Source organism: Gigantopelta aegis, chromosome 6 (genome assembly GCF_016097555.1).
Source record: "Gigantopelta aegis isolate Gae_Host chromosome 6, Gae_host_genome, whole genome shotgun sequence".
Lineage (NCBI taxonomy): Eukaryota > Metazoa > Mollusca > Gastropoda > Neomphalida > Peltospiridae > Gigantopelta > Gigantopelta aegis.
In genome coordinates, this window is record NC_054704.1 from 61,604,420 (window position 1) to 61,631,710 (window position 27,291).

Genomic DNA, 27,291 nt, shown 5'->3' on the forward strand with positions numbered 1-27,291 from the left:
CACGGGGACTCCGCGACGGCAACTCTGGATGTTGGGGCTGTCAAGAGGAAGGCTGTGACCCCCCCCCACCCACCCGGGGGACCAATCAGCCAAGACGCGGCCTTCTACTTCCTCTTCGGGTAACTGGAGAGTGGCAGCGCGGAAGATCAAAGCCCAGTACTCTAAGTACTTGGTGGGAGACGTCACGGACCCTGACAGACTGCCAGGCGGGGTCTATGAGGAAAACTTCAAGACGTTTCCCGATGGCCACCAGGTTGCCATCCACACGGTCAAACTACGGGGAGTGGAAGCTATTGTAGTAACGTCGCGCCGGGATGATCTTTACCGACAGGGATTCCTCAGCCATGACATGGATAACAACACCATCCACAGAATCATGAAGATCGTCACCGGCGCCCAGTACCCACAGATGGTCCACTGCCTTAGCACCCACAGCTACAGGAGACTGGTGCCTCACTTTGAGGAGAGGAACATCATCACCTCCCCGTAGATGCCACTCGCGTGGACATATCGATCGGACTTTAAACTTTTAGATCTGCATTCAAAATTTTATGTTGAAATTACTTCTTTTTTTTAATATTATTAAATAGTCCGATCCTCTCTTCTTTCTCTTATTTAATTTTGGACTGTCCTTCTAAAATGCTCCAAATTACATAAATATTCGGCCGGGCAGTCAATTCTTTTTTATTTTTGGCTTGTAACCTTTTTATTTTCTTTATTTAATCTATTAACTTCTTTACTAATTGCTATTTTCAAAATTCTGCCCATTTTCAACCCCCCCCCCCCCCTCCATCCTGAGTCAGGCACCGATCTTATCGGAGGTCGGATTCAGGATGGGAGTGTTCGAAACCCTAGTGGTATATGGGCACGTTAAACTAGTTATCATCATCATCATCATGAGACTCGTACATTCCTGCTTTGTTTATCAGAATGGAAATACGCCAACGCTTATAATTTCCCGCAATGCGTTAAAACTGATGGGATTTAGTGACGTCACGTAATCCTATGACGTTGTATGACACGCAGAGGAATGCGGAAATAAACAGTTGAAACATTACCAAGACAAAAAATCAAATTCGAGACATTATAACCAGCAAGAGCGCCAAAATCATATTACCCGGTAATAGCAAAATAAAACACAAAATGTGATAAATCTGAACATACATTTATACTAACAGTTACCGATTACCTTCAAATGCATTTTTTATTTGTAACATAACATCCTGAGAGTGCCGATTCCAACTGCATTTTTATGTATCATGTACGTTTCTAAATCTGCGATATATTCTATACACAATTTGACGATTACTGACCTTGTTTTTGTCGTATTTGCGGAATTAAACTCGGTATGACTAAAGATGTTATCTTTTTGCAAAACATTTTTTCACAAGTTTGTGCTTGTTTACATTAGAATTAGCAGTTGACGTTGCATTATGTTATCTACTCATTTATTGGATAGAATTTTGTCTAATCTTTATTGTAATTGGTCAGGGCAATATCACTTTTGATGGACCGGTGAGACCATCTCAGGGCAATATCACTATTTACGGACGGTCATGTGACTGGTTTTTTACCAATAAGAATACAGATATATTTTCATTATGTAATAATGTTGTGAACAAAAGTTCTGTCCAGAAATTTATCTACAAAAATAATCAAGTAACAAAGACACACATTTCACCACATGCCAAATGATTATTATATAGATGGAACCAACCGGTAACTACACTGACATATTGATAGATGAACATGTCTATGTGATCAGGTAATACGTAATGCTGACTCAGTCTTTAAAACATTTTCCAACTGGCAGGCATTTGGGTTTTAAATCAGGTAATGATTAACATGCTTAAGAGTTCAGCAAGAGTAACATTTTGTCAAGAGTAATCATTGATCTACAATACACATCACCCATTCCTCATTAGCTTTCAACATGTTGCTTTCTTAAAAAAATAATAACATGGGCTTGAAAGTATTTTTTTGTTTAAATCAAACAACTTCAAATATAGCAAAACATATTTTACTTACTATATTTCACTTTATTTTTCATTCTTAAATAACAAATATAAGTCAAAATGTATGCAAAGCAAATTATACCCAAACAAAACGTACCCATTTTTGGTCAAATCTAACTTCTCCATTTTCAATGAAAATGTACCCATACCAAAACATACCCGGGCAGGGCTCTCTCTGCCACTCACTAAATTTGCCAATTGCGAATTTTGACAAGAATTGGCAAATTTTATTATAATTTGGCGAAAAAATATTGTGTTATACTTTATATTTTGTTGGAAAATAGCTCTAGGTTTTGCATTTTTTAGATAATTTGGCGAAATTTTCTGATCACCCAGAGCTAACCCTGCCCGAGTCACTATCAGATACAGTTAAAGTTTGTTTTGTTTAACGAAACCACTAGAGCACATTGATTTGTTAATCATCAGCTATTGGATGTCAAACATTTGGTAATTTTGACATATAGTCTCAGAGAAGAAACCCGCTCCATTTTTCTTTTAGTAGCATTTTTCTCTTGTGGTAGTTTCGATGCAGTAGAACATTTTCACCATTGATTAAAGTATTTCTTTTGAAACATGAAAGAAAAAAAAGAAATGTTTTATTTAACAACGCACTCAACACATTTTATTTACGGTTATATGGCGTCAGACATATGGTTACGGACCACACAGATTTTGAGAGGAAACCCGCTGTCGCCACTATATGGGCTACTCTTCCGATTAGCAGCAAGGGATCTTTTATTTGCGCTTCCCACAGGCAGGATAGCACAAACCATGGCCTTTGTTGAACCAGTTATGGATCACTAGTCGGTGCAAGTGGTTTACACCTACCCATTGAGCCTTGCGGAGCACTCACTCAGGGTTTGGAGTCGGTATCTGGATTAAAAACCCCATGCCTCGACTGAGATCCGAACCCAGTACCTACCAGCCTGTAGACCGATGACCTATCACGACGCTGGTTTGAAACATGATGTTGCATCAATACTTCGAAACTTCAGTTTGTAATACAATGCAAATTAATTCCTGAACCAAACAGCAAAATAAGTAAACATTTTTTTTATCCCCAGCAAACATGCCTACCTGTACAATGTATGTTACATATAGGGCAATCCATGGGAATATTTACCTCATATATGCATGTGTATTCAAAGTTAACCATAAAGCGCTTGGTTTTTTTTTATCATTATATTTGTTTCTGCCTTTATTAACTTACTAATTTAGAACTGAGGATACCACATTATATGCGTAGCTATATCAGTTCAAGATCTTTCACATTCACTCAAAGTGAAAAATTGTTACTCATGCAATCAACGCTATAAATACCTTGTTTGAAAGTTTTCAGTTTTTGGCACAAGGAAAATTACCAAGTAGTCGTGCTTTTGTAACTTTAATGTGTCCCTCAATTACTGTGACTTCTCTCAGATGTGATCAAAATAAAACCTAACATAATGAAGATAACTTAGAAATCTCCAACCAATGGTCAAATTATAAAAAAGGAAGGAAATACATGTGTATATTAAAAAAAACCCAAAAAACTTCACTTACATTCTTGGATGGTCTCATTATCTGGAAAGGGGTCCCCAGGAAGATGGCCCCATTCTGTTAGATTTGCCCTGGCGCGGGACATGACCTAAAAAGCAATATATAACATCAGAAATACATGAACATCACCAAAATGAAACTGAAAACTGTCATACTTTATTATTTATTTTTACTGTTTTAAAGAATTCTAGTAATTAGTGTGTTCTATATTATAACTCGAAACAATACAAAATGCTTTATTACTGTGCTTATATATGATGTATATGTACATAGTAGTGTTTGGATAAAGTGCTCCTACTGGCAGAAGCTAGTGGGAATTTCCCTATTAGCTCAGTTGGCAGAGTGCTGGATTCTTGTACTGAGAGTCCATGGTTCAAATCCCCTTAGTGATGTTGATTTTTTTGTTACATTTAGAGCCAACATAGGTATTGGGTGTGTTTTTAACACAAGAATACAATTATAACCAAGTTAGAACATGTAACAGTGCAACTGCCTGTGGCCCACAGCTCCGGGACATAGCTTCACTTGAGGGGGGAGTATGTAGTAGTGTTGGCATGAAGTGCTCCTACTGGCAATAGCTAGTGGGAATTTCCCTACTAGCTCAGTCCCTACAGCGGCTCCAAATGCAACAGAAACATCAACCTCCAACGATGGGATTTGAACTATGGACTATGAGTCCAGTGCTCTACCAACTGAGCTACTAGGGAAATTCCCACTAGCTAGTGCCATTAGGAGTACTTTATACCAACACTACTACATATACATACAATTATACATCATTATTTAAACACACTGGTGACCCAACAACAATAATAAAGCTAACGATAAGAATAATGAACGACTAAATATATGTATCATTAAACAAAATATAACAGTTTATAGCTACATGTGACTTGCCACATATCATTTGATAACTCATTCATGTAAGATGATCATAAAAAGAAATTGGATAAGATGTGGGTTATTTGTCATCCAATAGCTGATTAATAATTCAGTGTGCTCTAGTAGTATTGTTAAACAAAACAAACTTAAAATGCGAATCACGATAATAAACAATACCAGGAATATTTTTTTAATGACGCACTCAACACATTTTATTTACGGTTATATGGCATAAGACATATGGTTAAGTACCACACAGATTTTGAGAGGAAACCTGCTGTTGCCACTACATGGGCTACTCTTTCCGATTAGCAGCAAGGGATCTTTTATTTGCGCTTCCCACAGGCAGGATAGCACAAACCATGGCCTTTGTTGAACTAGTTATGGATCACTGGTCAGTGGTTTACACCTACCCATTGAGCCTTGCGGAGCACTCACTCAGGGTTTGGAGTCAGTACCTGGATGGCAACAGTAGTTATTTACTAGCCCAACATTTAATATCACTCGCCATGGGAGTGGGGCTACCATAATCTAGAAGCCCTGATTGTATTAATAACTAATTTTACAGACATGATAATAATCTGTATGAAATAAATAGATTTGATAGTATACATGAAACATTAAAGAAAATGTGTAGAATCAGAGGTGGATAGGTCTGTTTGCATCAAGTGTTTTCTATACTATCGAATTGGACAGACGACGGATGTGTGTAGAAATGGGTGCAGATAAAAAAACCTGGATAAATCATACTATGACCTGACTGGAAAGAGTTTGTGTTTCAGTATCCAACTCCATGAAACAACTCTTATCATGCTGACTGGAAAAAGAGTTTGTATTTCAGTACATAACTCCATGAAGTAACTCTCATCATGGCCTGATTGGAAACAGTTTGTATTTCAGGACCTAACTCCATGAAGTAACTCTCTTCACAGCTGGACTTGAAAGAAAGTTTGTATTTCAGTACCTAACTTCATGAAGTAAATCTAATCATGGCCTGACGTGAAAGAGAATTTGTATTTCAGTACCTAATTCCATGCAGTAACTCTCATCATCCCGAAGTAGGCAGCAAAACAGTTTCTGTACTCGTATACCTGTACTACACAGTGGCGTAGGAATTAACGTTCCAAAAAGTGTGTGTGGGGAGGAGCACACACACACACATATATATATATATATATATATATATAAACCATCGATTATGCTACTGGATCACCAGTGCTACATATTTATGTTAAAGTTCACTTAAAGTAGCAAGTGACAAGCTGCTTTTTGCCTGTAGTTGGAGAAAAAGAAGAAAATGGTTTATTATGCTTACTGAAAAAAGTTGCTGCAACATGATCTCAACCAACTTAAATCGCTGGGTGTAGTCTCCAAAATGTTGCAGTGACTTGATCGCATTCAGCTGCATCACACGGTGCTCACTGAACAATTTCTTAACTAAACAATCAAGGAAAACCTTTATACCAGTACTGTACCAGTCACTCTAGTTCCTAGCTACCACAACAAAACTACCATACACAAAGTGCAGGTCATCTTCATACTGTGTATACTTTTTTTGAAGAAAACTCTTCTTGAATTCTTTCTTTCCTTCCAGTTAAATTATGAATGAATTACCTCGATATTATCATTGATCTGGGTATAATATTAACACAAAGCTATGGATGAATATGTTGACTGATATTGGAATTCTTCATCACTAAACAGATATTCTTAAAGTTGACCCCCAATTAGGCATTCTACTGAAGACACAATTTTCACAGAACATGTTAATGGCAATTTTCAATATACAATACAAATAATGTATTTCTGTATCAAAGTTTTAACAGCAACAATTTATTATTTGGTTATTCAAACCTTAGTGTATAGTAACGTGAGTGTCCTTTTGGTATTTACATTGGTATTGCTTATTTCAGTAACTAGACCTTGACATACATGTACAATTATATATTCTATGAAATTCAGCAGTTTATCTATGATGGCATTTTTATCATTGTTGTGTTTTACTTTCTTGTTATTTGTTCTAAAATGCTGTTGCCGATTAAAAGATGTAAAGTTTTATTGTTGGAAACTAAACAAACAAAGAAACATAAAATAATATCTGGCCATGTAGCACTTTATCAGCCTGCACAGGCAGACACCTCTTACTCCATGAAGAAGCATTCTGAGAGTACTGCTAAAGAAATACATGTCCCCTACCAGGCAAAACATTGGCCAAATTGGCTACAACATTTAGTAGTTGTCTAAGAGGCCATCCATAAAGAATGTTAACACCTAAGGGTGGGAGAGGTCTGAATGACGAGAGCATAGGGCTGATAGGTAATCGCTCACAGACCAATGTACTTTTTCACTGTCAAAGAATGATGTACACCCAAACATGGGGCAATAATCAAACATATACATAAGGAAGGAAATGTTTTATTGAACGATGCACTCAACACATTTTATTTACAGTTAAATGGTGTCAGACATGGTTAAGGACCACATAGATATTGAGAGAGGAAACCTGCTGTCGCTATTTCATGGGCTACTCTTTCCGATTAGCAGCAAGGGATCTTTTATATGCACCATCCCACAAACAGGATAGTACATACCACAGCCTTGGATATATACCAGTTGTGGTACACTGGCTGGAACGAGAAATAGCTCAATGGACCCTCCGACGGGGATCGACCCCAGGCCGACTGCACATCGTGCAGGCAATTTACCACTGGGCTACATCCCGCCCTCCTATACATGGTGTGGATCTGTGGAGGTGTGTAGAAAATCCAACATTTTGTGCATATATACTTTATGAGTGGCCCCTAATACAAAAAAAAAAATCTTTTAGTTAGACATTTTTAAATCATGTTCAAGAAAACACTCTACAATTTACATATTTCAAAATATTAGATTAAATTCTTCTCAGTAGGAGATGGAACGTTTTCCATGAAATAATGGATGACAATATTAGGAATCAACCCATGTATAGATTTTCTGATTTAAACGTAATTTTTGGAGGTTTACAGCGGCCATTACAGCGCTTTGACTGATGATGGTTTTCAACCTGTTCTCAATATACAACATACAATACTGTATTATACAGCACTGCACACTGGACTCATTCCATGATCCACCCTGTGACCCGGTACCGTTATAAATACCCAATAACTCCAACCAGGACCTAAAGGCCTGCCAGTTGGATTTAGGTGGGCAGGTCAACTTGCCCCAGTGGTTAGTCAACTTGCCCAAGACTGTTGAGTCAACTCGCCCCAAACTCATCCCAGTGGTGGGTCAATTCGCACCAGATGCACTTTATTTTGTCCAAAGTATAATATATTAGATTTGATAGAACTGCAATATATTTCATGCTAGAACATACACTGGGAATTCAAAGATGTAAATTGTCACAGTAGTAACACTAAAAAACTAACAATTTATTGCTGACTTAATTATTGGGATGGATGTTATTACAGAATATTGCAACGCATACTGGTTTCATCATCATTCCGCAAAATTCAACAGACTGGTACATTAGTTTCTTCAGTTTTAAGATTGATATACCTGATGTGACGTGTAACAATTAATCTGCTCATAAAAGGGAGGGCGGATTCATTGCAAAGTCGACACAGAGGATGAGGGTGGGAGCTAGGGGTGTCCTTCTCTTACAGATGGTGTTGCAGGGGTGTTCTTGCTTGAAACATTTTCAAACATATCTACTTCCGGGTGATACATAGAGAATAATAAACTAGTTTCCAGTTATTATCAAATTTATGTCCCGAGTAAAATAATTTTCACTTGTCACAAGCTTTAATGTGTGACAAGTGAAAATTATTTCATGAGGGACATAAATTTGACAATAACTGGTACCGAGTTTGTTATTCGATTTATTACCCCAGCTATTTGGGTTTTTTAAAGCCTTTATTTTTTATATACAGTGTCTACACATCCATGCATATAGAAACAATGTAAACTACTTTACACACTGTTCTGGGTATTGATTTAACTATGTATTTTAATCACGGTTCACAGGTAATTTTCAAAAAACAAAGTTCTATAAAGTCTGTAATACAAAATCTATAATTAACTATGTGACGTCATTTTGTGCACTTTGCCAAATCGAGTTGACATCATAACAAGTGGTTATAATAGCAGTTTTACTATAATAATAATATTAATAAATAAAATGACACCAAGTTGTAGACGTTTCAATTTTAATTTTGTCACAATTAAAAATTTGGGGGAGTTGTCCAAACACTGGGGCCCAGTGTGGAGAGTTAATTGGCAAACAATTCAGGCGAGATGATTTTAGGGCGAGTTTACCAGCATTCGGATTTAGTTGTTAAAAGGATACATTTGGTAATTCCTGATAATTTCTTGGTTTCACCATGGTCACCTGCAGCCGTCTCGTCACTAGTTCCATCATGATTAACCTCTTTCGTATTTTGAGATTGATCACTGCCACTAACGAGTATACATGCGATTACAATAAACAAAATAATACTGATGTAGTGATTTACGCGTAGCTTGAACATACTATGACACGTTAACTAATCCAAAACATAACAACATTTAATTACTGATCTTAAAACTAATACACCAAACGGACACAAATAAACATAAACTTATCACACGTGGACAAACTCGGAATGTCATAGACCCAAATCATGGTCCTAAACATTTTATAAAACTGCAAAGCGAACTGTTAAAATAAAACTAGTCTAGGGAATCTCCCAAGATTACAAGAACTAAACCGGAAGTATGTTAATATAACTCGGGGAAAGACCCTAAGTATGAGACATGGCTGACGTGGAGTTCCATACAGATGAAGTAGGCTCATCCAGATTAATTTTATATAGTTCTTAAGCGTACCGTATGGTTTCTAGGCTTACCATAAACATTATATTAATTTAAGGTGCTACCTAGGCTTTCCAGACGATTCGTCCACTGAACAATTCGTCCACCGGACGATTCGTCGACTCACCTCTGACAATTCGTCGACTGTATCATCTATGACTGCATTTTTTCCAAACATATTAATAGTTATTTATTTGACATTGTAATCGTTTCTTAACATTATTTTGTGGTATACTATAACCAAAAAAGTAAAATAGAGTTAGAATTCAACATTAATATCCATTTTTTATTAACTGTTTGTATTCATTATCATGCGACGATTCGTCCACGGACGATTTGTCCACTCGCTCGTACATTATCTCACATGTCACGATGTGGTAAATAGGTAATGCAAGCCTCCGCGTCGGAAGACTTTATTACCCCCCCCCCCCATATCATGTTCTCCTTCAATGGCGTAAATTCTATCCACTGTACCCTCCCTCATCATATGTTATCCCCATATGCCTTATATATATTAGTAATAACCTCGAAATGAAATAAAAACTCGTTGTCTTCAATTCCAATTTAATTAAATGTACATTAACAAACAATTCAACAAAACAACAAATGTCATTCAAAAGTTAACATATTTAACATATTTGACATTAGTAGAAATGAACAAGTGAATATTCTTGGTCAATTAAATCAGTGTAGAATTGATGAATGGTATTTCGTCGTTGTTAACTGCACAAATCACTGTAGGAGATTATCCATTCAAATATCACTGGAAGAGAAACGTCCAACAGTCAGCCGACTAATGAATGGATAATCTCGCAACAGCACGAATCAATTCTTTGGCAGTAATTTCGTCATTGGTGTATCGTCTCCAAATGGCAAAGACTTCTCCCTGCTGGGTCCACAATAAGGCGTGTTGTTTTAGACGCTACTGGATCCAACTTGGTGAAACAAGCTTAAGCAGTAATGAGCCTGTATTGCTAATTACTTCACAATATCACAATAGAGGACACCTGTACACTTAATTGGTAAAGCAAACAGAAACCAAACAAGTTGAACGGGAAGGGCTAAAAATTATCTTTACTGGGCATATTGTACTGAAAACATCCTACGACATGTAGCGTGAAAGGCGTACATTATGACACAGCAAAACAAATACGGGGTAAAATATATCTAATAATTTATTTAGCCCTCACATACATGTAGTACACATTATTTAGTCCGTGGACGAAATGTACTGGGGAATTAAAAACCCAGTGGATGAATCGTCCGGAACTGATTTTTTGTAGTGGATGAATCCTCAGTGGACGGATTTTCAGTGGACGAATTGTCCAGTGGACGAATCGACTGCATCCCCTACCTAGAGGCGAACTCTGTAGACTGATACCTATTCATTATGTATTCTTATTTTAAAAATAATTTTACTATCCCCACGGTGTGGGTTTTCAAGCGAATAAGCAACGATCTCGCGTAGTGTAGAAACGATGATGTTTTTATTGACAGAGACACAGGCTAATTATACATATTTAAAATATAAACATTAAATTCAATATATATAGTGCAATTTTTATTTTTATTTTTAGTTTACTTGTGTATACTGTAATATTCTACGATCTATGACACATTTTTTTCCCTAAGTCAGACCTTTGCCCAGGATATTTTTAAAGCGCTTTCATTTTCAGTGCCAGCTTGGTTGTCTATGACAATTAGTAATCACCTGTTGTTAAATGAAAGGGTGCTGAGGGCCCTGCACCTAATTAGGTATGAAGGACATGTTTCACCTGTTAGAAGTGTGAATACCTGTGTACTGTAAGGTTTTAAAAGTTGTTACAACCATATGGCTCTGGGGAAACCCCTGTAAGTCTATGTTTGACCATTACATTGATGATTTATATATTAACCAATAGCACACACTATAGGAAGAAACCCGACAATAATGTTCTGGTTAAATACGTAGGTGCTGACGGGTTTCTTCCTGTAGTATTTGTACTATGGTCGACGGCAATCACTTTTCGCACCCTTGTTTTGGCTTTGTACACTATAAATATAGCATATTTTACCATAATTTCACTTGAAATCCCAATTTCGTAAAAGTACAATTTTATAATCACTAGATTTTCTTCAAACACATTCATGTGCATTAGTAATGTTCAGATAAAAAAAATTCATTAGCAATTTTGCATTGAAATTTTTTAAGCATTCTTAAAACGGAAACGTCATGTACCCAGTTTATGGTTATTATAAGGAGATGCAAAGTGATGTCATTCGAATACTGATGTCATTCAAATTCAAAATAGCTATATTATTACAATGCTTCACCACATTAAAATGGATGACCCCTGTCAAATTTCTATAACAAGCGAAACTGATGACTCATGCGGACGTCCATAAAAATAGATTGATGTAGGGATGGTCTAATTGTCTTTGTATTTATTCAACTATTAGCAGATGTCAATGTCTCACTCTCATGCAGCAAGTGAGTAAATTTCATTGAGAAAATTTGGAGATACAGGGATGTTTATGTATGTTAAAAAAGTGCCTTACAGAAAAATAGTACTTTTAATTACATGGTATTGTTAATTGTTTATACTTACCGCAAACTGGCAAATTGTAAACAACTGCTTTACTTTTATCAATAAAAAAATACTTCCATCCACAAAAACTTCTGCATTGGACGCCATACCTTTTATTTTGATGACGCACAATTTCAAATTAAAGATATCGCTCCAAAACCCAAACATACATATTAATTAAATCGACAGCACATCGATTGTAGATTTTTTAAGACAGAGAGAGAGAGTCAAAACAAGGATGCGAAAAGTGACTGTTGTTGACCTTAACTCAATGTCGGTACTGGGATGTGAACCCATTACCTACCAACCTTTAAACATTGGCCCAAGCTGATGCCACATACAATCAAACAGCTTAAAAATAACTTGAACACCTCAAATTATTTCCCTCAATCTCCAGCAAACTCTGTTTTAATGAGACTGTTGACACATCTGGCAAGGGCAGGGCAGGACATAGCCCAATGGTAAAACACTTGCCAGATGCGTGGTCGGTCTAGGATTGATCTCCATCTGTGGGCCCATTGGGCTATTTCTCATTCCAGTGAGTGCAACACGACTGGGTTTGCTAGATATCCTGTTTGTAGTATGGTGCATATGATAGGTCCCTTGCTACTATTGGAAGAAGTAGACAAGTTTCCTCTCTAAAACTATATGTCAAAATTACTAAATCGTTGACATCCAATAGATGATGATTAATAAATCAGTGTGCTCTAGTGGTGTCATTAAAATACAACAAACTAATCATCTGGCAAGTTGCTGACATAGATAATAGACAGTTGTCAAACCAGTGGTGCGAGTTGGCAGGGTGCGAGTAGTAGACTAGCATTTATCCCATCAAATGCATTGTGGCTTAGTGTGTGTAGGTAGGGGGAGGTTAAAATTTAACAGCCAATTTACTTGTAATATGATGAACAGTTGTCTTTTGGCAATAGGTGTATGTAGAAACATCTACAAGAAATGAACAATCTTTGGTTTATTGTATTTCTCGTATTTGGTTGGGTTTTTATTTTGCTATCCATCATTAGTTTTTTTTAGTTAGAACTGAAACTTGCAACATCATATTCACCTTGGATGTAATGACATACGTAGGCTTTTTCAATTATTTATTTAACTTACATGATACATGATACAACTGAATTTTGTTTCAGGATCTAGATTTACAACTTGAAGGGGACATATTAGTACCAGGTTCTGCCAAAAGTGATGAGGAATTATCTACTCTTGATGAGCCTGTTAAACAAACAATTGTGAGTTATAAATTACATGTTCATTACTATCTAGTTTCTTTTTCAAAGTTGTATGAACATACAAGACACAGGAGCAGACTAATTAGTTATTTTTAAAGAGCCTATGTAAAGGCAGTTTGAATACACACACAAGGAGCCGAGCTAAGTTTTATTTCCAGCCCCCCCCCCCCCCCCCCCACACAACTCATTTGTTTAGTGATACAGAATTACAAAATATGAACATTATTATATATTGATATTCTTCAATGAAGGTCAACACTTAGCCCAGTGTGTTTGTGTGTATACATGTACACAATATGCATACATATTTTCATAAATAAAAACTTTTTAGAGCAAACGTGGAAGGGAGGGGATTCTTGCCACGTAAGCCTATAGTCACACATACATTATTATTATTTTATTTTTAAGTACAATCATGAAGTACAGAACTAAAATTAAAGCGTCTTGTTTGTGTTATCAATATGAACTCACCCTTAGAATATCTCACATATAGCTGACTCCCTCCATCTTTTGTTTAAGTCTGTCTGAGACTGCATGAATACAGGTCGTCGCAATGTCGAACAGAAAAAAAGTTTTAAGCATTTTTAGTTGGGTTTTTTTTAAAGCCATAATGTCAACTTGTAGTGATTATCGTAGTCTTTGGTCAAAAGATGATCGCTACAGATTCTACCCAATACGGTCCTTTCCTGTGGGCTACAATTGTCAATTTGTTTTATCAAGCTTGCAATGTAAACAATGTTGGTAATTTGTGGATGTTTTTAGTTCTAACACTTTTCACAGCAAATATTTGTGCATCCATACACGACATACATATTTATTATAGTAGAATATATCAGTTTCCACATATTACAAAAACGAAATTAAATGCTTTCGTATGCAGATTTTTTATATGTTAATCCCACATGCCGGTATTCGATACTGGCGGCCAGCCAACCCACTTGTATGATGTCACACGTCATTACATAACTTGGTGTTTAGCTTCCAGTGTTTTTTTCCAGAAAGGGCTAAAAATACAATCAATTATTTTGAATATATGAAAAAACAGCATGTCAGTTCTTTTTAAAATTTGGTAGGATTCATATACATTGTAAACATGATATATATATATTATAGGTATCAAAAGATAGCAAAGTATGTTTTTTATTACTGGTACTCGTCAAAGAATGACATCATCATTCAACATATTACCCCGGTAAATCAATAGCTACAATGAATGATTATCTAGGTTAACTCTAACACTGATGTTTTTACCAATATAGTATTTGTCGTTAATTTGATTATTTAATGAATGTTTAAGATTTTCGTACTAAGTACTATCAAAGTTATTAATTTTTTCCAGCTTCGAGATTTAAGAGCTGTAGGTACAAAGTTCTTTCATGTACTTGTTCCAAAGAAGAGTGATGCCCTTCTCAAAGAATGTGAGTTTTGCTATCTATATGTTTAAAACCATAATAAGATGTCTCTTAACTTAAATAAAACTAAAATCATGCTTACTGGTTCTTCTAAAAAACTGACCTCGATTGCAGAAACCACAACAGCATTGACTGTATATGTAGATCACATACCAGTGCAATATTCCACTTCTGAAAAACATCTTGGTGTACACATTGACCCAACACTGACATGGGCTAACCACATAAATGCAACTATTAAAAAATCTTCTTTGTTATACATTTTTTAACAAAACAGAAAATATCTTGACAAAAAGACCAGATTAATATTCTACAGCTCTTACATATTACCTCACTTAGACTACTGCTCCACAATTTGGGGAACCTGTTCAAAACATTCTATAGAAAAACTTGTAAAAATCCAAAATCAAGTTGCAAGACGTACTACTGAAATAAAGCAAAGAAAAGTCCACTGCAGAAATAATCATCTCTCTCAAATGGCTTAAAATCAAAGAGAGAATTGACTTTAGAACCTGCCAGTTTGTCAACAAAGACCTCAACAAACTAACTCCATCATATCTAGAAACAATGTTTGAAACAACTTCAGAAATTCACTCCTTAAATCTGAGGTCAGCTCAACACAGTCATCTTTATGAATTAAAACCAAGAACAGAATTTTATCGCCATAGTTTTTCATGCAGGGAAGCTAAACTGTGCAACACACTACCTTCAAAGATAAAATATTCTCAGTCCCTCACCTCATTCAAATCCAGTTATTTTAAGCACTATGCAAATAATAATCAATTTTAAGATATACCTTTGTTGTTGATTTTGATGTGTTTGTTAAAATAATTATGATGTATTGAGTTATCACTGACTCAAGTTTCTTAACATAAACATGATACAAATTGGTAGCAAGTTGAATATCTTGTTTATTACCCATTAATCAATTTCAATTCATATCACTAAATAATTTGATTAAAGTTTCAGTACGGTTGTAGTGCGCCAGTGTTTCTAGTGGGACGTAATACTTTGATATGTATGGGTAATAATAAACATTCATTCTGTAAACTTAATGATTAAAAATTAGCTGTAACTAGTGCTTTTTATTGTTACTGATTTGTGTATCTATAATCGATTATTAATCAATTATAGTCATTTTAGGTTCCGATGCTGGCCATGAGTTTAATGTAAATCACCATAGTGAACGCAGTGTAATATCCAGTTGGAACAATTATACAGAATACGTTTGACAACTGGTACATTATATTTTGCACACAAAAGTTGTAACATCTTTTGAAACAGTTAGCCTAAATAGATGTTAACAATGATGCCCAAAAGTAAAAAGCAAAAACAAGTCACACACACACACACAATGTGCATGCATACATGTGCGCACACGCACACATATGCTACCACCATCACCACCTTAGTCTATAAATATGATATCAAATCACATATATATTTAGGTTGACATCCTGCTATCACACTTTTGAGTGTTTTTGTCTTTAGATTCATGCTGTATTATATTGATTTGTATGCATTTTGCTCAATTTACAATTTAAAACTTGGTCATACTGAACTTCAATTGTTTTTAATTCATACCCATTGTTTTGTCCATTTCAGGGGATCTGTGGGGCCCACTTATTCTATGTGTCTTCATGGCCATGTGAGTATTTAGTTCATATTTGCAAGGAATGTCTTTTTACATATTCTTCTTCACTGTTTGTACAGAATGAATACATGTACAGAAGTTCACATATGTTGTTTTCGCTTCCAATTTATTGCACGAGTTTATTTTGCGCAAGAATATATACCACGAGACCGAGTGGTATGTTCTTTAGCAAAATAAATGAGTGCAATAAATAGGAAGCGAAAACAACGTATTTGAAGTTCTGCATTTATTACATACCTTCTTTTATGTTTTACAAAAATGTTTTTTAATTTAACGTCATAACAACACTTTGTTAAATCTGTGATCAAAACTTCTTTCATGTATTCATTTAACGTTAAGAATCATTCTCTGCGGCAGCCTTGTGTAATGTTTCAAATACAATATGACGTCATTTGTAAATCATATATGACATACCGTAAGTAAATAAAAGGCACTAACTGCTGTAAAAAGAAAAGGGGAATTCCCCATTTAAAAGTTCCGGTCCAGATTGCACATATGTGCGATACAGAATAAATTTATTACACGGATCAAAAGGCCTTTATCACTATAGTAAGATTGAATAGGTATGTAATAAAAACCTTTAATGAAGGCTGTGTTGTGTTATGTATTATGTGTAGGCTGACAATGCTTATACAGGATACTACACACATTTTTGTTAGATATATTTTTTATGACACAACCTTTTTCAAGCATCTAACTGAATTTTTTTTTTTTTAAATGGCTATCGTTTCTTCTTAATTAAGGTTGATTTAATCAGTTGGTTTTTAATGTATCTATAAATAATATGAATATGTACTATAACTATGCAAATATATTAATATTATAAATAGGAGATCTATTGTGAAATAATCCATTTGTTTAAATACATGTTATATCTTCCTGAAACATCAGCTTAAAATACTTTTTAAATTACTGTTTGTATTTAATTACATGCTGTGTGTATATTGTTTTGTTCTTTTTCTTTGTATTTTGTAATATATGTTTTGTAAACTGTAATATTGCCAGTAAAAAAGAACAAAAAAAGAGAAAAAGAAGACTTAACTACTCCACCATAAATGAATGAAAAACAACTAGTCCTGACAAGCCCGTAGGTTACTGTCCATCTAATCATAATACTATTATTGTAGTGTTAACTACATGTAGTTTTAAAAATGCTGTTCAGTATGTACCTGGTGGAGCACATGTTTTTTATGACACAATTAGATATTCACCAGGTGAATATTAAATAAAGGATAATAAACAAGTTACCAGATATTATCAAATTTATGTCCACAGGTGGGTTTTTTTTATATCTATAAGCCTTTTATTTTCAGTATAGGGCCTACGTAAATGTACACACATGTATACAGAAATGATGTAAACCAATTTACATACTATTCTGAGTATTGCTATAACTTTGCATTTTAATCATGTTCACAGATAATTTTCAAAAAGCAAAGTTCCACTTATTCTTATAAAAAAAGAAAGCTATGATGAAATGCATTAAAATAACATTTTATTACAAATTTAACAATGAAAACAGCGTGCCGTAAAGTACTGACAAACTCACTGGTTTGTAATATCAAATCATCCAATAGTATTGTATGTGACACCAAGACAGAATACTTTTCATTGGGAAAGAAAGAAAGAAAGAAATTGTTTTATTTAACGACGCACTCAACACATTTTATTTATGGTTATATGGCGTCAGACATATGGTTAAAGACCACACAGATTTTGAGAGGAAACCCGCTGTCGCCACTACATGGGCTACTCTTTCCGATTAGCAGCAAGGGATCTTTTATTTGCGCTTCCCACAGGCAGGATAGCACAAACCATGGCCTTTGTTGAACCAGTTATGGATCACTGGTCGGTGGTTTACACCTACCCATTGAGCCTTGCGGAGCACTCACTTAGGGTTTTCCTTGTAATTAGTGACCGCTGAGGTAATAAATAAAGAATACAACATGAGTGGTCATTTGTTGACATGAGTAGACACATTTTTAAATGACATCTTATGAATATGGGTTATTCAACAACTAAAGAATATGTCAATTTTTGGACCTCCATCCCTGCCCATGTAACTTTAAGACATTTACCATAACATAACACTGTTACTTTTGTCACCCTTTTGAGTTTTTCTTTTTTAGTCATGATGATGTTAAATTTGATCTACATCATTGGGTTCATCCTCTCCTCTCCCCCATACCATTTTGTTGTGCATCCAAGGACAATCCTCCCAAGTAGAACATTACATAATTGGTAAACAGCCACAAAGTAGTATTCTGTTTCTTACATATTCTCAAAGATCAAGTTTAAAGGAAATTTAAATGTCTTTTCCAAATTAAACATGTATTTATGACACATTCTTAAACATTCTAGATACATCAGTTTGAATAGTGCAGGGGATAATATTTAAAAAACTTAGGTAACCAGAAGTTAGTTCCCATGAGTTTTACCTAGGTAACCGAACAATATCGGTTACATGAACATACATGTAGTTCTCGTTACGGATGAGTTAGGTCTGCCAAATCCTAAAACACTTGAACTACAGTTCTGTGCTACACTGGTGGTTCAAATGTATTTAAAAACAAACTGATTTTCTTTCATTACTGATATATGGTATTTTAGAATGTAATTGTTCACCACATAACCAATTGGCGGTTCTCATAATTTTAAAGTTGTGTAACAAACATGCGAACAAAACAACGGTTCTCGTGAAATATTGTTCCCTGTAGTGTTAGATTCATTCGACAATGTGTCTTGACATCTAGAGCTTCACTATGGAGCAGCCAATCAAATGTCTTTAAATCAATCTACTACATAATGGAATATTGCTGTATGATACCACAAAGTGAACACTGTTTTTTCAAACAGGTGTGTAACAAAATGTAAATATTACATAATCTGTACTTACTCATTTTGCTTTGTAGGTTTTTACAGGGTTCGACTGAAGAATTAAACAATATGAATGATGGAGGACCACAGTTTGCACAGATGTTTGTAATATACTGGTTAGGAGCTGTTGTTGTAACGTTGAATATCAAACTTCTAGGAGGAAATATGTAAGTATTACAAGTTAAACCTTACTACAGGGTTTGAATTACACGACTGCACTGTGGCAATTGCCGTCTTGCTCAATATGCTTGCAGGGCTCAAACTTAAGAATTTGTCTCCCACGGCAATTTAAAAACAAAATTGCAGCTAGTGAAATGGACCACCAATGGCAGTTTAAAGCCTGTCCATTGCAATTGAAAAAGAGAAGACTTTTGCAGCAAAATAATAATACGGAAAGGTTATTTTGCTGTATGTAGACATATTTTAAATGTACTAATGTTACATACTGGCAACTAATGTACATCAGATGAAAATATTCTGCCATTATTTGGGAGCTTTACCGACGGCACTTTTGTGCCGTCGGTGATGCTCCCGGTCTATGGCAATTTATATCTCAACGACGGCAATTGCATTGCTGTCGTTAAATTCGAGCCCTGTGTTTGTTGTAAAGCCTTCCAAATTTTACCCCTACCAATGGCAATGTATTGGGCATTGCTATGCCCTTCATCCTCTTTTGCTGTTGATGTCCCTCAATAAATCAGATCATAGTTGGTCTTGTATGTTATGTTATTGTAAAACTACTTTATTTATGTTGTCCTGGAAAACTATGTTATATATCTCTGTGAAAATAATTAAATGCAACATAATTTATACTTTCGATTGTAAAGTTATAGTTTCGAAAATAAGGAACAATCGGAAACACTCGATGAGGAACTGAAATGTTCCGAATTAGGTGCGCGGGTCGAATTTATCACAGATAACTGCTAATGGCGCTCATCACAATGTACATATGTTGTTTTATTCACAAATTTACAAATCAAAATTGAAAACGCTGACTTTAAACAAACACCCTTGTTCAAGAGATGGACAAAACCGTTCCAAATAAGTCGAGATAGAGGCAATATCTTAATGAGAAACTCGGCATAAAATATCGACACGATTGGAAATCTTCATGAAAAAAGTCTCACTTATGATTTTGTTCTTCGTACACTATCAAACAGGTGGAAATGTAAACTTTGATGTAATATTCCAATTTTCTTGTTGAAAATACCAGTGTCCTTTTTTATATGTTTTTATGAATAATAATTAAAATCAATTCTAGGTCTGCTACTATTATTGCTGACATCCTGCTAAAAGTGACCTATGTGTATTGCCAAAAAAAGAAGTGTATTTGACAGCTGTTATACTAACATTTTAATGGGCTGGAAACAAGTTTATTAGTCCCCTACGGGTCTCACCAAGGGGGGGGGGGGGAGGATTAGGTTTCATCCCCGTAATTCTGTTGGTCTGTCTGACTGTCTATTAGTCACATATAATTTTCCAGATGGTTTTTTTCACAATGTCTTCAGATATTGAGCTGATATTTTGTGTACAGCTTTATAGCTTTATTACTGATCAAGTTTGACTTTCATGACAATTTATTCATTTTTGACAGAGTTATAGCCCATGAACTTAGGAGATACAAAGATGTGTTGGACCCGGTAGGGGACATGTATTGCTTTAGCAGTACTCTGAGAATGCTTGTTAATTCTGTATTTATTGCATTATGTAATCAAAATTAATTTTTTTTCTCTATAAAATGGAAAAAAGCTACAGGTTATACAAACCAACACCCTTTTTCAGGTCAAGCAGAATTTCAATTTGTGTTGGGCTGACAGTCCATTTAGCGAAATAAATAGGTAGTGATTTTCAGTTTTCTTCGATTTTGACAAATACGTTTTTAACGTTTGACAAAAAATTATGATTAGTGTTTTGTTACATAGCCAAAATAACAAACAAGTTGTAAACATTGAAAAACTCTAATGTATGGCCATGTATATTATTAATACATTTATATTATTGTGCACATATAAGAAAACAACAATACCTGATAAATATAGTGATTCATTTAGCACAATGAAAACAATTCCTGGATGCGGCAAATTTGTTTAAATTTTATTATTTATTTATATTCTTTTATATATAATTTTTCTACTTCCATGCCCCATAAAGGGGCGGGACGTAGCCCAGTAGTAAAGTGCTTGCTCGATGCGTGGTCAGTATTTCTTGTTCCAGCCAGTGCACCATGACTGGTATATCAAAGGCTGTGGTATGTACTACCCTGTCTAGGATGGTGCATATAAAAGATTCCTAGCTGCTAATCGAAAAGAGTGGACCAAGAAGTGGCGATAGCGGGTTTCCTCTCTCAATATCTGTGTGGACCTTAACCATATGTCTGACGCCATATAACCGTAAATAAAATGTGTTGAGTGCGTCATTAAATAAAACATTTCTCTTTCTTTCTTTTCATGCCCCATAAAGATCTTCTTAATTTGCCTTTGTGCCCCTAGTGTTCTCAAACTTGCCATGCTGCCATCCTGATCCCATGCCCCTCTAAGGCAGTAATTAAAACCCTGTTCTATCTGCATCTTTAATATTTTTTGTCTTGCCTTTGAAGTCAAAAGGCATCATATCAGGGGTGAGGATTTAACTAAGTTGGTAGAGTGCTCGCGTCGTCATTGAACCATTCCAATCGGTGCCCCGCGACTGGTATATGAAAGGTCATGGTATGTTCTGTCCTGTCCTGCCTGTGGGAAAATGCATGTAACTCCTCTAAGAGTGCATGCATGGCTGTTGGAGCTGCTATGGCTGGTCAGGCTCGAGCTGTGACTCTATATTGGCGAAGAAAAAAACTTAAATTTATTTTAAAAAACATTGTGAAGGTCTGACCATTGACAATTGTATGACATCACAACAATTTAAAGAAATCACAAAGATTAATGAAAACAGGTATACATTGTATTTTTATTCTACCCAACAAACATATTCAGGTGCATGTGCAGTAAATGTAGCAGGGGGTGTTTAGACTGTGGTGACTGCAGTTTATAAGGGAGTTGAGTCGTGCTCCCCTGGAAAAAATATAGAGAAAAAAAAATTGCTCGAGCAGCGAGGGATTTCAACCCCAGAATCCCTCCCCCTGCACAGTCACCTGGCCATGGTTTGTATTAGAACAATTACGGAAATTTCCCCATGTTGCTACTGGTTGCCAGTCTCAGTGCCATGTATTTAATTTCAATTTTGAAAGCCCTAGTATCCAATTGTTACTTATTTTATTTTATTTTTCTCTTTCCAGCTCTTTTTTCCAGAGTGTTTGTGTGCTAGGCTACTGTGTGTTACCACTGACAGTTTCTCTTGTACTGTGCAGGATTATTTTGTTGGCAGGATCACAGACACTTGCTCTGTTCATTATTAGATTCATTTGCGTCATCACTGGATTTGCATGGTCAACATTTGGTTAGTGACTTTGTTTTTATGAAATAATTCTGAATTACTTTTGGTCATTATTTTGTGAAATCTAAAGCTAATTCCTAACATAAAAGGTCATGGTATGTATTGTCCTGCCTATGTGAAAATGCATATATATCATATTGGTATTCATTTGAAGTAGTCTGTATGTGGTGTCAGGTTTCCACTGAAGACCAAGTGTTGTAATAACCATGTTAAACACACAAAATAACTATTGTCTTAAATGTGCTCAGGTGTTGTTATATTCTTATTTATTTACTTTATATTTTTTCTAAACAAATATTCCATTATCCATTTAAAACATTTATTGCTTCATAATTGTGGTTCTTGTATTGATTGGTAAATATTTTCATTTTTTTCAGCTTCGACAGCGTTTCTCACCGATTCCCAGCCACAAAACCGAAAAGCTCTGGCAATATATCCAATCTTCTTGTTCTACTTTGTCATCAGCTGGATTATCATTTCTCATACACATTGACAGGCTGTTCAATTCGCATCATCACTGTTTTCTTTTGTGAAGTTGCCAGCTGGGCACCATAGCATTGATTATGAACGGGCAATTATTTATCTATGTATTTTATGTGGGGTTTTACAGTTTTTGGCATCCATTTCATGCAATTTTAAATGTAAATGATATGATGACATGGTACTCTTTTATTAGTCCACTACCGATCCATCTGGTGGGGACTATACATGTAGCTTTCATCTCCGTCCTTCTGTTTGTCTGTCCCACATATAGCCTTCCAGGTGGGGTTTTCACAATGAACTGAAATGTTGTGCATATAGCTTTATCATGTTCTTTTACAGATCAAGTTTTACTTTCATTGCAATTTACCCATTGTGCACTTCCCTTTTGCCCCTTGAACTTGGGAGACATGAAAGTGTATTTTCGGACTTTTGTTTTGCAATGCCTGTAGATATTGAGATGAAATTTTGTATAATATACTTTATCATGTACTGTTACAGATTACATTTCTGTTAACGTTCATGGCGATTTACACATTTTTCACAGTTATGTCTGTTGAATTTAGGAGATAACAAAATTTGTTGGGCCCTGTAGGAGACATGCATTTAGCCGAACTCTTAGAATGCTTGTTTTTGGTGGGGCTTTCCAGTGTTCTTTGGATCATCTGAATCAGTGGGTCGCAACCATACATCTTGGTGTTTATTTTGAAATGTTTTCATACATGTGGGCTGTTCCATGTAGTCAGTTTGCATCAAAGGGAAATGATGACCTGGTATTTCACTATATACTGAATAATGCTAACACACAAATAAAAACATTATTAAGTTTTAAACCCATACCAACACCTTTTTTTTTTCCTTCGTTCTTTTTAAAGAAAAAATAATGTTTTGTAAACATTTTACCATAAAAGTGTATAGATCAAATCTCAGTTTTAATACATGGATAAAGGTGAAATGTTTGAAAGCCCAAAGTTAGACCTGATTTGATACTGGTAATGGATAGCAGTATACAGAAAATGATGGCAGAACTGCACTTAATTTTAGCTCGGCTGTTCCTCAGTGACCTTCATTTCAATATCAAAAAAGAAGTTTGCCATATATACAATTTAAGTTTTAGCAGCATTTGTGTGCCATTTCATTACTTTCCTTTTGCCACAAACTGGTATCATGAACACCAAAAGTTTAAAAACATTTTCATGACATCATATATACTTTTTTTTTTTTTTTTTTTTTTTTTATGTATGTACTGGATGCATTCTAATGCAAGGGTGAAAATATTGAAAAAATTCAAATATATGGAAATATGAACATTGATTAATTAATCATCGGCTGTTGGATGTCAAACATTTGGTAATTCGGACTTGTAGTCATCAGAGGAAACTAGCTAAATTTTTTGTAATGCAGCAGACACAGACAGAAAAGCACATACCATGGCCTTTGTCCAGTTGTGGTGCACTGGTTGGAATAGATCAAGTAGTCCTCTTCTAAAAACATTTAAATTACATAAAGTGTGTGGCATCAAATAGATTGTAAGATACATGTAAGTAAGATATGTTTTTCTTTATTTTGTATTGTTTTGAAAAGGTCATTATTACCAGGAGAGAAGTAAATCTTGATGTTCTCAACTTGCCATTCATTGCATTATTATATATTTAATAATGAAAAGAACATACAATGCAGAGGTGCAATAATTTTAATGATTTGATTCAGGTTGGGCCTGGTATTGTTTTTTCATGTAGTTATGATGATTATCTTGAAAAATGAACATTAACTTTCAGCTTGCACAATTATAATCGATCAATGTGAAAGTAAAGGTAATTAAAGTTGATGTACTGTTTGGTGGGGGCCATTCAAATATTATATATGGCTCGAGGGGTGGGTCCAAATTTTATGTAGTTATAGGGGTGGATGGGTGTACACTTTTTTATTACTAAAATCTTTTTTTTTCTTTTTCTTGCTAAATGCTCTGTCATGGTGACAATGTTTAATGCAGGTAAATATATCTAAACATATTCCCACAATAAGGATTATAAATAGAGTTGAAATACATATTTGTGCTTTCCCAAATTGCAAAACAGTATGTTAAAATTATGTTGCACCCATTGCATGACTTGTTTGTGAAGGTATGTGTGTGTCTCCCAAACATAAAAATTTTTTTTAAAAATGTTTTGGGTGTGTATGTGAGTGTATGGTTTAGCCTTACAAGGGAGGGTGTCTAATTTTGACAAAAATAGCATTATGTAATATTTGAATGGCTGTTAAAGTTTATTATTTTCTTTAACACTTAAATCGGTTAATGTATGGCTTTAATATTTGGTATAGGTCACATAGTGCAACACATGTATTTCTCCAGCACATGGGCAACAAGTTTCTCTAATTGCCTTCAGTTCTTGAATACTTTAATAGATGGCTTTCACATTTGGTATGAATGTTTACCCCACCCCATGAGGTATAAGTCATTTTGAACTTGAAAGTTTCTGACATTACTTTTAGGTTCACTAAAACATTTTCTGAAATTATTTTATGTTCACTGAAACATTTTACAAAGTCTGCATGCTCCTTATGATTCCTTGAAAGCCTTAAAGGGGCCATTGTTTCCTACTAACGGTCTTTTTGGCAACTACAATTGCATATTAAATATATTTTCTTGTTTAGAATAGCAGTATGTCTTTGCTGTGATGTACCAATGTTAGGAAAGTAACAACATGTATATATTTATTTCTTAGGTACAAAATTACTGGAAGGTAAAATGCAGTTTTGGCTACTACAAACATTAGGACAACAAACACCTTGTTTATTCAGACACTGGTATTTTCCACAAATAAATATCTTTAATATGTAATTTTAGTCATAAAGAGGTTTTATTTGTCGTAAAGGTATTACAATGGAATTACTCGAGATAGTCTCAAAGCCTCTTTCAATTGAAAGTGGCCATGAATATCTTCGGCTTATACATAACATTTTGTCTGCAAAACAGCGATACATGTCCAAGTGAGGTAATTACATTATTGACACAGACTTTTGATACCCATCTTTTTGGTAAAGGGTCCTTAAAAAAGTTAAAGAGGGGTTTTAAAAATAGCTTTGAAAATATGGCCTGGTGTTTGATTAATGCATTATACCTTAAAAAAAAAATATATGAAGAAATGGAGAACCCGACAAGGAACATTAGTAAGGAGGCATAATTAAACTGACCAGTAAGAATAATGGAAGGCTGTTAACTATTAAAACAGAAACAGGGTCTGAATGTGTTCTGTGAAAGAATTTTTTAATGTCCATGTTTTTGTTGTGGAGTTGCTATGCTTGTGTGTGTGTGTGCACGCGCGCGAGTGACAAATGTAGATCTATTTATTTTAGCAATATCTGCCTTCACTTAAGGTTTTGTTGATGTATTTTCACTGCTGGGCACCTGCATTATTAATCTGTGATAGATTTCAAATGTAAAAAAAAAAAATTCTATGTAAATAACTTATGATATATGTTTGTATATAAGAGGTAAATACACATTTTGTTATTCTGGAAGAGAAAATAAATGGAACAAATGAACTTCTTGTTATTGTATATGTAGCTTATAAAAGTAAATTTCTTTCCTCCAGTTTGTCTAAATATATTTGATACAATGATTTCTTCATTAGATTCAGTTAATTCAGTTTATATATGGGGAAAGGCTCACAAGTAGATCTGAAAGCAACAACATGGAAGCCAATGTCCAGGTGACATTTTGTCTACTCAAACTTTTGGGATCTGTCCATTGTCTGTAAACTTAAATTTTGTACATTTCCTACTTCTCCAAAACTATTTTACCAATTCCAACCAAATTTTGTTCAAAGCTTTCCTGGCACATGGAGAAATAAATTCGTGAATGTAGTTATTCTCACTCTCACACTCCCCCACCCCACCCCAGCCCGAGTGGTGAGGCCCAATTTAAAAACATCTCCTCTACTTCCAGAAATGCCATAACCAAATAAGTCTTCATTTATGTAATAAATGTTGGGTCCCCCATTTGTCCCCAGGTAGGGGGAGAGGTACATGTATATAGATTAATGCATTTAAACTGTTAAAGGGACATACCCTGGTTTTTAAACACTAAGGCATATTTTTTACTATTATAGCCGTTTTTGATAACTAATCATACTTTACTAAGATTTTATGGTTTTGATTATCACTTCCATACATTCGATGTGTTTTTGGTCATCCTAGTGTTTTTAATGTCACAAAATGCATTTCTCATATTTTTAAAAACGTATGTGCGTCCGAGAAGTAACAGTTATGGAGTCGAGTTTTAGTCTATTTTTAGAGGGTATTTCACTATTTCAAAGTCAAAGAGTCATGTTTCACTCAATTGTAACCTTATCCAAA

At 35.0% G+C, this 27,291-nt stretch overlaps 2 protein-coding genes across 2 annotated transcripts; one reads left to right on the forward strand and one right to left on the reverse strand.

The window, feature by feature from the left end:
• Positions 1–2,422: 2,422 nt before the first annotated feature.
• On the reverse strand, positions 2,423–9,053 carry LOC121374012. Its single transcript, XM_041500884.1, has 4 exons — positions 8,767–9,053; positions 5,752–5,873; positions 3,558–3,642; positions 2,423–2,578 (listed from the first exon to the last, which is right to left on the reverse strand). Coding segments are annotated over exons 1-4 (390 nt in total). The 5' UTR covers positions 8,948–9,053; the 3' UTR covers positions 2,423–2,576.
• A 126-nt stretch (positions 9,054–9,179) lies between these two features.
• LOC121375012 (protein YIPF6-like) lies at positions 9,180–26,478 on the forward strand. The gene is made up of 7 exons (XM_041502208.1): positions 9,180–9,242; positions 12,982–13,080; positions 14,420–14,498; positions 16,098–16,140; positions 19,059–19,190; positions 22,295–22,455; positions 22,830–26,478. Exons 1-7 carry the CDS (start codon positions 9,213–9,215, stop codon positions 22,943–22,945), a joined length of 660 nt encoding a protein of 219 aa, XP_041358142.1. The 5' UTR covers positions 9,180–9,212; the 3' UTR covers positions 22,946–26,478.
• The last annotated feature ends 813 nt before the right edge of the window (positions 26,479–27,291 follow it).